Source organism: Hyperolius riggenbachi, chromosome 2 (genome assembly GCF_040937935.1).
Source record: "Hyperolius riggenbachi isolate aHypRig1 chromosome 2, aHypRig1.pri, whole genome shotgun sequence".
Classification (NCBI taxonomy): Eukaryota; Metazoa; Chordata; class Amphibia; order Anura; family Hyperoliidae; genus Hyperolius; species Hyperolius riggenbachi.
The window spans coordinates 234,700,755-234,713,446 of NC_090647.1; the positions used below are offsets into that span (position 1 = coordinate 234,700,755).

At 45.0% G+C, this 12,692-nt stretch overlaps 1 protein-coding gene across 14 annotated transcripts in view; it reads right to left on the reverse strand.

Moving 5' to 3' along the window:
- DMD (dystrophin) overlaps positions 1-12,692 on the reverse strand; it is a 3,066,377-nt gene that overhangs the window by 1,792,307 nt on the left and 1,261,378 nt on the right. For all 14 annotated transcript variants that reach the window (XM_068268325.1, XM_068268327.1, XM_068268324.1 and 11 more), the window contains one exon: positions 11,181-11,336. In XM_068268325.1, the coding sequence (XP_068124426.1) occupies positions 11,181-11,336 (156 nt within the window). The remainder of the gene's footprint in view (positions 1-11,180; positions 11,337-12,692) is intronic.

Below are 12,692 nucleotides of genomic sequence, written 5' to 3' on the forward strand. Positions count from 1 at the left end.
AACAAATATGAACCTCTGGTGTTGTGACTTAAGTCTGGCCATATTAGCGACAGGCCTGTTACGGATGTGTGATTCAGACACTACTGCAGCCAAAGAGATCAATAGGACTGCCAGATAATCAGCATTTTTAAAAAATAAATACATATGGATGCCTTCATATCCTTCTCACTGCAGTGTCCCTTTAAAAGTATGTGCATTAACCACTTCACCTCAAAGGGTTTTTCCCCTTAAAAAAAAAACAGAGCAATTTTCACCTGTCAGCCCTCCATCCATTCATTTGCCTATAACTTTATTACTACTTATCACAACAAAACAACCTCTATCTTGTTTTGTTTTGGGTTTTTTTTGCCACCAATTACGCATTTTTTTGGGGGATAATTTTTGGTAAGAATTATTTTAATTTAATAGTGTCTTAACAAGAAAAAATAAGAAACAAATGGGAAAAATTTATTATTTCTCAGTTTTCGGCCATTATAGTTTTAAAAAAATACATGCTACCATAATTAAAACCCACACATTTTATTTGCCCATTTGTCCCAGTTATTGCAACATTTAAAATTTTACCCTAGTACAATGTATTGCACCAATATTTTATTTGTAAATAATGGTGCATTTTTTCAGTTTTGCATTCATCCCCAATTACAAATCCATAATGTATAAAGTAATCGTCACGCCAATGGGCATGGATGGGGTCGGCAGCCCCAGGACTGTCTAACGCCAATCGGCATAATGTCCTTGGGACGGGGACTGCAGGATATCACACGCGCTGATGCTCGTGCATCTCCGCATAAATGATGGAGTGTAGCTTCGCCATCAGTCTCCTAGCCATCTAATAAACCTGTACAGTGTTGGGATCTAAGGCAGCGCTGTACTGGGGACAGTCATGTGACATGGCTGTCCCCTCCGTTGGCTCAGGGGTGATCCGCTGTCATAGGCTGAAGCCTATGACAGCCAATCACAGTGACTGGCTGAAGGGGGGGGGGATAAAAAAAAAAGACCAAATTTTCGTAAAAATAAATAAATGTACAAAAAAAAAAAAATAACCTGGGAGCGATCAGACCTCGGTTTGCGAATCTCGAACGAGAACCTCCGCAAAAAGTTTGGTTTGCGCAAACTTTTGTGAACCGCAATAGACTTCAATGGGGAGGCGAACTTCGAAAATTAGAAACATTTATGCTGGGCTAGCCACAAAAGGGATGGAAAAGATGTTTCAATGGGTCTAACATCTGAGTTTTTGCATGGGGGAGTGGGATACACGCCAAAAGTCCCAGGGAAAAATCTGGATTTGACGCACAGCAGCGTTTTAAGGGCAGAAATCCCATTGCATGCTAAATTGGAGGCCTAACGTACTTTAAAACATCTTGCATGTGTATACATCAATCAGGTAGTGTAATTAGTGTACTGCTTCACACTGACAGACCAAACTCACGTGTAACGCACCGCAAACAGCTGTTTGTGAAGTGACAGCCGTGCTGGACTGGTGCGCACCATGACGAGAGTGCAGGTGATGGCGGCTTTCCAGCCCATATGGTCGCCGGGCTGAGGTAGCTCAATGACAGAACAGTGACTGTCTAGCTGATCGAATTTGGTCTGTCCACTTGGAAGCAACTGCCTTATTATCTTCATTGCTTCATTGTGATACGCAAGCCCCTTCACCACAGCAAGGTAACGATCACGAAGGGGAATTGACACATGCACATGCCTTTTGTTTTGTTGTTGCAGCTGCAGTGCAGCCAGAAAAATTAGGCAGGCATGTACACGCATGAGAAAAATTATTATAGTGGCCGCTGCTAGCAGTGGCCTTAAAAATTCAGGAATCCGCCTGGAGTCCTGGACCGTGTTGGTGGTGGCGGAGGAGGCAGTCAAGCGGCCTGCAGGTAGAGATGCTGTGTGTGAGGACTGACTTAGCCTTCGGGCAGGCCTGACCATGCTTTGCAGACCATGTGGTCAGATGGACCCAATGCTGTGTGCCAGTGATGACACCACTTGCCTTTCAGCATCACGGTACAGTTTGAGTATCACATTTTTTGAGAAATAATTGCGGCCTGTTATCTTCCACTGCGGTGTGTGGCTTTGCTTTTGTGTGCTGCTTTTACTCAGGTGGTCATCCCATTGCAGTTTGTGCTTTGTCATCATGTGCCTTCATAAGGAAGTTGTCCCTACGCGGGTCTTGGTCTTTCCACGGCTCAATTTTTGGTGGCAGAGAGTACAGATGGCATTGCTCTCATCTGAGGCAGACACAAAAAAATGTCCACACCACTGAGCCCTGGGGTGATGGCCCTTTGGTGGTGGCACAGCCTGAGTGTTAAGTGGGGTGCTAGAATCAGCAGGAGGAGGAAGATATGTCACGCTTCTGTGCGGAAGCTGAGGAAGATGAGGTGTTCTGTGCTAAATAGTAAACTATGTCTTAAAAATCTTGGGGGTTGATGGCACGCGCCTTCTGAACACTGTACTTTGGTCCAGGGCCGCACGAAATCATGACAGCACGACCTTGAACAGACCTGCCGGGTGGCCTGCCTCTGCCTGTTTTGCCCATATTGGGGGGGGGGGGGGGGTGAAGTGAAAGGTATGCACTGACTTGACTAATACAATGTACAGTCACAGAGGTGCAGTGAACAGGTATGCAGTGACTGCTATCAATACAATGAGCAACTATCTCACACACAGGTACCGTGAACAGGTGCAGCGACTGACTGGTATATAACACTGCGTGCGCTCACGTAGGTAGGTAGATGCACTGAACAGGTGGGTATGCAGTGATTGGTATTACAAATGTGCAGCTGTCACACACACAGGTACCGTCAACAGGTGCAGTGACTGGTGGTATATAACAATGCATGCGCTCACATAGGTAGGTAGGTGCACTGAACAGGTGGGTATGCAGTGATTGGTATTACAAATGTGCAGCTGTCACACATAGGTACCGTGAACAGGTGCAGTGACTGGTGGTATATAACAATACAGGTGGGTATGCAGTGATTTGTATTACAAATGTGCAGCTGTCACACACACAGGTAGTCACTGAATGTGCTCAGCCTGGCAGTGGCACAGTAGGAATTACCAAGGGGCCAAGGTCCAGCAGCTTCCCGAGTGAGTGAAAAGGCTGACGCTGCCGGAGTTTTATAAGGGGGGGGGGCTCCAGGAGGGAGTGTAGTCTGATTGGCTACCCTGTGTCTGCTGACTGTGATGTAAAGGGTCAAAGTTGACCCTAATGATGTAATATAGGGGGCAGGTCGAACTCGTATATAGTTTGCGGTTCACCGCAAACGCGAACCACCGAAGTTTGCGCGAATAAGTTCGCGTGCAAACCATTCGGGCCATCTCTATGGACAGCTGCATTTATTCACACGGGGACTTAGATCAATGAATGGGAACTGTGTTCCTATTCATTGTTCTAGTGGCTAATGATTGACGGTGGTAACGAGCACGGGGGGGCAAGCAGCAGCGCGCGGCGTGGTGGGATGTAGTAGCTATTTCCTTGCATGGGGTATGTCAATTTGCAGGGACGTAGTTACTCGCTCCGGGGGAGGGGAAGTGGTTAAACCATATACACACATACATTTTTAGTGAATTTAATTTCAACAAGTTCCACTTCCTAGTTCATTGGAGAATTTTCAGCTATTCCTACTGCACTGTATGGAGAAATTGTACACCCTCAAACCATTAGACATTGTAATTCCCTTACATGAATTGTATAGCACTGACTCTGATGTGACACCTCCTTCTCCATTTTATTCTAACTAATGTATATGCTCTGTATAAATAACAGAAAAACAATCATGATTAAAAATTTACTTAAAATCATCTCTTTTCCCACGTCCCTACATAGCACTACCCCTGCTATATTTATGTGGAAATCTAGTTTCAGAAACAATGCCCGACTGAAGGTTTATAATGTTCTCTTTCAGAATCCTGAGGACTTCTGCCTCCCACTGTCACTGAACTGAGGGAGCTTGGCTTTTTCAGACACTAACCTCCCTCTCCTGTTCTTACCAGTGGAGGGGCACATAGCTATATTTGTGACAGGTGACCCCCAAACTTGAGTATCTGTAGGTGGGAAAGAAAGTAGCTTATGGGAGGGGAGAAATGCCATATGTCTCCTTCATAGCTGCAGAAATGGTAAGAAACCTATAGTAAAAAGAAGGGGTATAACTAGAAATCACTGGGCCCCCTGCGAAACTTTGGATGGGGGCCCCCCTCCCTACCCCCTCTTGCTTTCTACACAGGCAAACTGAGATCCAATGTTATGCAATTAGCTAGTGGTCACTAGAATGTGTTTTGCCCATGCAGACAGGGTTGCCACCCCATCCCTTTAAATACAGACACATCTAAGTTATACAGATTCCGGGGCTACTCACACATAATCAGTGCCTAAACTGCATCTAACTAGCCACAAGGCATGTATAATTCATATGTGCCTGTATTTAAAGGAATGAGGTGGCACTGGCAACCCTGCATGCAGATAAAAACAGTAGTGAAGCACTGCACAGATTTTCTCTATCAATTGCATTAGCTTTTGTGATAAAACATGCATATTTTCACACACACAGACACACATGGGGGTTGATTCGCTAAACCGTGCTATGACAAATAGCAAACCTTATCAGAGATAACATGCCTTATCATAGTAGTATAGCGAGAGCTACAAACCCGCAGGGGCTCAGGGCAGGACGAGTGCCATTGCCAAATAGCAGGCATAAGTTTGTAGTGCTCGCTATGCCATTCTGATAAGGTGTGTAAACTTTGATAAGGCATGCTATCTCTGATAAGGCTTGCTATGTCTGATAAGGTGTGCTATTTATCAAAGCACGGTTTAGTTAATCAACCCCATGGCGTGCAGAAAATACATACAGAAAACTGACAGAAGAGTGTGCTCCCAGCCTCAGCTTATTACACTCACTCTGTCAATTTCTGAGGGAGCAAAACTGGCTCTGCAGATTCCTCCAGCATCGCTACAGTACAGAGCACTTGGGGAGGGGATGGAGAGACTGTGGGCTGAGGGCAGGGCACTATACACAAGACTCTGCTGCACACTGAATAGGGACTGTCTACAAATCTTTGTCTGCAAAACGTTGTATAATTCCTTACCAGTGGCCGAGCAGATGCAGTCATTAGAACAATTCTGCAGAGAGCAGAATTTTTTTTTCCTCCCTGCCCTTAGTTGTTAGTCTTTCAGAACAGGGAAAAGAAGCTTCTCCCTCCACAGGGCCCCCTGGGGCTTCTGGGCCTCCCTGCAGCTGCATCCCTTGCAGGGCCTATTGTTACACCCCTGGTAGAAAGCGTGTCTTCTAAATATTTTATCTAACAAACTCGTAATCCTCCCTTTGTCATCAGTACTATCACTTCTTGCAGAATGATAAATCCATAGTTTTTGCTTGTGTCCTAGAGAAATGTAACAATGAATACAGCTTCCCTGCAGGATCTGCATATTTCCCCAGTGCTCACGCATCCTGCACTCCCCGTTTGACCTTTGTTGCTTTAAGTGTACCTAAGGTGAACTTTGGGTTAAAACAGATATACTTATCTAAGAATAGGGAAGCCTGTGGATCATATAGAGGCTTTCCACGTCATCCTCCAGTCCCACATTGCTGAGTGCAAACCCCCCAAAGAAGACTGACAAGGGCTTGACAGTAAGAAGATTGGGGCTCCACTCCTATTCAGGCACAAGCATGGCCATCTTGCACCTGCGATAGCAGCTACTTGCAACTTGTGCAGACGCGGCCATGCCCACATGGGTGCAGCACAGCGATGCACCTGCCAAAGAAAGAGGAGTGTGGCCCTGATGTTTCGGAGGGATCCGGGAAGCAACAGCAGCAGTGAGAAGGACACAAGAACCCTCTGCAGGATCCAGAGGCTTCCCTCTTCTTAGGTAAGTATGTCTTTTTCTACCCAAGGTTTACCCCTTTAATTAAAATACAACTGACTGGCAGTCATAGTCTGAGGGAGGTACAACAAAAAAGCAGGTTAGGGACAAAGTGGACCCCAACCTCAACCTGGGTTTATATGACCGCATTTTACCTTTAAGATTCTAATCTTGCAGTTTACTGTACCTTTAGGATTCTAGATTTTGTCAAGGGTTCAGACATTGATTTTCTTTGTACACCGTATAACATGTATTAACTACTTCCCGACCGCCTAACGCACAGGGGCGGCCGGGAAGTGGAGCCCGCAAGGACCAGCTCATGCCCAAAGGCGGCGGTCCTTGTAAGGGCATGGACGGAGCGATCGCGTCATCCGTGACACGATCCTCCGCCGGCGCCTGTCTCCGCTCACCCGCCGCAACATCCCGCCGGCTATACGGAAGCGCCGGCGGGATGTTAACCCCGCGATCGCCGTATACAAAATGTATAATACACTTTGTAATGTTTACAAAGTGTATTATACAGGCTGCCTCCTGCCCTGGTGGTCCCAATGTCCGAGGGACCACCAGGGCAGGCTGCAGGCAGCCACCCTATGTCGCACCCAAGCACACTGATTTCTCCCCCCCCTGCCCCAGATCGCCCACAGCACCCCTCAGACCCCCCCCCCCCCCTGCCCACCCCCAGACCCCTGTTTGCACCCAATCACCCCCCTAATCACCCATCAATCACTCCCTGTCACTATCTGTAAACGCTATTTTTTTTATCCCCCCCCTGCCCCCTGCCCCCTCCTGATCACCCCCCCACCCCTCAGATTCTCCCCAGACCCCCCCCCCCCCCTGTGTACTGTATGCATCTATCCCCCTGATCACCTGTCAATCACCTGTTAATCACCCATCAATCACCCATCAATCACCCCCTGTCACTGCCACCCATCAATCAGCCCCTAACCTGCCCCTTGTGGGCAATCTGATTACCCACACCAATTGATCGCCCACAGATCCGACGTCAGATCACCTCCCAAGTGCAGTGTTTACATCTGTTATCTACCCTAAACACCCACTAATTACCCATCAATCACCCATCAATCACCCCCTATCACCACCTGTCACTGTTACCCATCAGATCAGACCCTAATCTGCCCCTTGCGGGCACCCAATCACCCGCCTACATGCTCAGATTGCCCTCAGACCCCCCTTATCAATTCGCCAGTGCAATATTTACATCTGTGCTTCCCTGTAAAAACCCACTGATCACCTGTCAATCACCTGTCAATCACCCAACAATCACCCCATGTCACTGCCACCCATCAATCACCCCCTGGCACTGCCACCCATCAATCTGCCCCTAACCTACCCCTTGCGGGCAATCTGATCACCCACCCACACCAATAGATCGCCCGCAGATCCGACGTCAGATCACCTCCCAAGTGCAGTGTTTATATCTGTTCTCTACCCTAAACACCCACTAATTACCCATCAATCACCCCCTGTCACTGCTACCTATCAGATTAGACCCCTATCTGCCCCTAGGGCACTCAATCACCCGCCCACACCCTCAGAATGCCCTCAGGCCCCAGCCCTGATCACCTCGCCAGTGCATTGCTTGCATCTATTCCCCCCTCTAATCACACCTTGAGACACCCATCAATCACCTCCTGTCACCTGTCATCTAAAAGGCCACCCACCCACCGGTTCCACAAAATTCGCCCCCTCATAGACCACCTGTCATCAAAATTTGCAGATGCTTATACCCCTGAACAGTAATTTTTAGACATTTGGTTTCCAGACTACTCACGGTTTTGGGCCCGTAAAATGCCAGGGCGGTATAGGAACCCCACAAACTGACCCCATTTTAGAAAAAAGACACCCCAATGTATTCTGTTAGGTGTATGACGAGTTCATAGAAGATTTTATTTTTTGTCAAAAGTTAGCGGAAATTGATTTTTGTTTTTTTTTCACAATGTGTCATTTTTCACTAACTTGTGACAAAAAATAAAATCTTCTATGAACTCGCCATACACCTAACGGAATACCTTGGGGTGTCTTCTTTCTAAAATGGGGTCACTTGTGGAGTTCCTATACTGCCCTGGCATTTTAGGGGCCCTAAACCGTGAGGAGTATATTTCTCCCACCCAGCATGGGTATGTGTAAAAATACACCCCAAAACACATTATACTACTTCTCCTGAGTACGGCGGTACCACATATGTGGCACTTTTTTACACCCTAAGTACGCTAAGGTGCCCAAAGTCCAATGAGTACCTTTAGGATTTCACAGGTCATTTTGCGACATTTGATTTCAAGACTACTCCTCACGGTTTAGGGCCCCTAAAATGCCAGGGCAGTATAGGAACCCCACAAATGACCCCATTCTAGAAAGAAGACACCCAAACGTATTCCGTTAGGAGTATGGTGAGTTTATAGAAGATTTTATTTTTTGTCACAAGTTAGCGGAAAATGAAACTTTGTGAAAAAAAACAATTAAAATCAATTTCCGCTAACTTGTGATAAAAAAATAAAAACTTCTATGAACTCACCATACTCCTAACGGAATACCTTGGGGTGTCTTCTTTCTAAAATGGGGTCATTAGTGGGGTTCCTATACTGCCCTGGCATTTTAGGGGCCCTAAACCGTGAGGAGTAGTCTTGAAACAAAAATGACCTGTGAAATCCTAAAGGTACTCATTGGACTTTGGGCCCCTTAGCGCAGTTAGGCTGCAAAAAAGTGCCACACATGTGGTATCGCCGTACTCGGGAAAAGTAGTATAATGTGTTTTGGGGTGTATTTTTACACATACCCATGCTGGGTGGGAAAAATACCTCTATAAATGACAATCTTTTGATTTTTTTACACGCAATTGTCCATTTACAGAGTTATTTCTCCCACCCAGCATGGGTATGTGTAAAAATACACCCCAAAACACATTGTACTACTTCTCCTGAGTACGGCGATACCACATGTGTAGCACTTTTTTGCACCCTAACTGCGCTAAGGGGCCCAAAGTCCAATGAGTACCTTTAGGATTTCACAGGTCATTTTGAGAAATTTTGTTTCAAGACTACTCCTCACGGTTTAGGGCCCCTAAAATGCCAGGACAGTATAGGAACCCCATTTTGGAAAGTAGACACTTCAAGGAATTCAGAGAGGGGCATGGTGAGTCCGTGGCAGATTTCATTTTTTTTTGTCGCAAGTTAGAAGAAATGGAAACTTTTTTTTTTGTCACAAAGTGTCATTTTCCGCTTACTTGTGACAAAAATTAGTATCTTCTATGAACTCACTATGCCTCTCAGTGAATACTTTGGGTGTCTTCTTTCCAAAATGGGGTCATTTGGGGGGTATTTATACTATCCTGGAATTCTAGCCCCTCATGAAACATGTCAGGTGGTCTGAAAAGTCATAGATGCTTGAAAATGGGAAAATTCACTTTTTGCACCATAGTTTGTAAACGCTATAACTTTTACCCAAACCAATAAATATACACTGAATGGGTTTTTTTTATCAAAAACATGTTTGCCCACATTTTTCACGCTGCATGTATACAGAAATTTTACTTTATTTGAAAAATGTCAGCACAGAAAGTTAAAAAAAATCATTTTTTTGCCAAAATTCATGTCTTTTTTGATGAATATAATAAAAAGTAAAAATCGCAGGAGCAATCAAATAGCACCAAAAGAAAGCTTTATTAGTGACAAGAAAAGGAGCCAAAATTCATTTAGGTGGTAGGTTGTATGAGCGAGCAATAAACCGTGAAAGCTGCAGTGGTCTGAATGGAAAAAAAGTGGCCGGTCCTTAAAGCGGAACTGCAATATAGAATAACAAAATTAAAATAAACATACCAGTAGGTTCTAAATTATAAACTCAATGTGTCTGTATGATGAGCGCCGCTCCCTGTTGCTGCAATCACTGTATTTTTTATTTTTTATTAATTTCCTGGATTCAGGCAAGATGGCCACAGTGCCTGATAACTTCCGGGTCACTGCTCGTCATTGGTATGTTTTTTTTTTTTTTTTGTGGTAGCGTGCACGAGAGGATTCCAGCACTGCACATGCATAACTTGTCCTCTCGTGCACTCCCAATCAAGAGCCGGCAGCTGCCATAGCAAGTACACTTGTACTGCTTGTAATAACCTCCCTAGCAGTAAGAAGGAACCTGGCTCGTCCAGCTAAAAGTTGCTAAAAGAGTCATGGACGAGCCAGGTTCGTGAATGCAGTCAGGGAGATTTGTAGCTGCTTATACACCCTCCCTCCACGGTGCATTCCTTCCTCCCTGTGATCCCCAGCGTTAGGCTGTACATCCCCCTCCCTCCACTCTGCATTCTTTTCTCTTCACGATCCCCCAGCGTTAGCCTGTAAAGCACCCCTCCCTCCACTGTGCATTCCTTCCTTCTGATCTCCCAGCGTTAGGCTGTAAACCTCCCTCCGCTGATCTTCTCCCCATGCAGCTCTGGACAACTGTATACATTACACGCGGCTGATGACGTCATCGCTGGAAAGAGCCTCAGTGAGTAAAACACCCCCTGCCCTATTCACAGCGCTGCCAGGGACACTGCCTGCAATGGGGGGAGAGATCAGTGGAGGGAGATTTACTGCCTAACGCTGGGAGATCAGAAGGAGGGAATGCACAGTGGAGGGAGGGGGGTATTTACAGCCTAACGCTGGGAATGCATAATATTGTTGTGTGTGTTTGCACCCTCTGCCTTCCCGGCCATTCAGCTTTTCACTTGTGTAAACACACTATCGATGTGCCCGCTGTCCGGCTGCCCTCTCCTCCATTACACAAGCAGCCAGCAGCTGTTACAACTTATATGAAAGCATGAGGCAGCCAGACCTGATCTGTCCTCAGCCACCCACTATTCTCTGATGCGGGGCTGCTGCTGACAGGTCGGGTCTGGCTGCTTCATGTCTTTATATTGTAACATAGCTGCGCTGAAGGAATGAGCGTGGAGTGGAACTGGTGGGGCGGAGAAAGGGCGGGGACCTGGCCTGAGGGGAAGTAAAACATTCTGCAGGGAGAGGAACACTGGCTCTTCTGCCTGATTTTAGCATCGACTTATAAGTCGATGCTGTTTACCGGCAGAATCACGGGATGGAGACAACACAGAAAGAGATACATAGGACTCACAGAGGTATGTGATCATTAAAGGTACATACCCATATTATCATATTGTATTAAAAAAAGATCCTTCAGTTCCGCTTTAAGGGGGGTAAAGCCCACAGTCCTCAAGTGGATAAACATTGACCATGTGCAAATATGGAACATTACATTGCTTGTAATACTATACTATACTTGATAGTACTGCTTAATATCAAATAGTACATACCTGCTTGCATATGTGATCCCATTGTTCATTAAGATTTTTAAGTTCAGATTGCAACTTGGGCAAATAATTTGGCTCAGCTTTGCTTGTCAATGTTTCTCCAACTTCGTTGACGCTGGTTACACTGGGTTGTATTGTCTGGATATCATTTACTAATGCCTGTTTGAAGAAATATATTTGCAGCAATATAAAAGATCTATAAAACTAGCATCAGTACTTTCTCATATCTCACAGCATTTCCCATTAATGATAATAAATAATACTAAAAATAATAATAATACATAATAAAAAGAATTTGAGATTAAAATCCATACCAAGCAGGATACTAGACATGGCTAAAAATGCCCTTTACAGAAGAACTCATGGAAAAACAGGTGATCACTTTGGTCTTTCCTAAAGAATTGTAAGGCTCTTATTTTCTCTGAGCTCTTCCTGCTTTAGCAAATGTGCAAACAGAATCAATACATGATTGGGACCACAAGTCAAAGTCCTACAAATATATCACCAGTTCAACCAGATCTTTTACATAAGTTCTCATACCCACTAGTATCTCTAGTCAAGACTGGGGTATTTTCTGGATGTTATTTATAACATGAACTACTTTGTATTGTACTCTGTTATATGAACATAGACCTCAGCTAAAATATACATCCACTTCCCTGGATGTGGGAAGACCTTAGACCTGTACTACTTAGACCTACTTAGAATTCTTAGACCTGTACTACTAGCCAAAATGCTGACATATCACCATTACATAAAGCTGAAAGTAGGGATTAGCCAGTGGTCAGAGCCATGCATTTTCCCTTCAGATTGATTTAGTAATTTCCAACATGTATGATCTGCTCCTGATAGCTAACAGGAATCATTTACAGATCACTTCTGCAAAAAATTGATCCCATATCAATCGGAAACAGATCAGACATGTTGAAAATGATTGGTTCGACCCATCGATCTGAAGGGAAATTGTATGGTATGTACCTAGCATAAGACATTTCTAAGAGCCTAAAAAAAGGTGGGGGGAAAGTCCCTAGACACATGTTGCAATTGAATGGTTAATCGCACAGGCATACACCGCCTCTGCCAGACTGAAAAATGCATGCCCTGCATCCTAGACAAGTGCCAACATTTATTAAACTAGGAGGAACATTAGCTTCCAATATGGTTTGCATGCAAAGTATATTATACTAGACACTTGCGCCACGGTGAGGCAAACCTCCGGGCAAGTGACCTAACCTAAATTTCTAAGAGCCTGTTGACAAACTGGGCTGAAGGTCCATACCAAAATCAAATGATAAACAGACATTTTTCATCTTCTATTGACAATATTTTTTTCAACACTCTGAAATTGAAAAAGTACCAAAACGTAGGTGAAAAAGCACGTTCTAAATTATTCCGAGAATGTACTTGCTTACTAGTGACTTAGAAATCATTTTAAGAGTGAACAGAGGCGCCAGCAGGATAAAAGGTACTAAACAGTTTAAAATTCCTGAGGAGGTGGTGGTGGACTCACCTCCT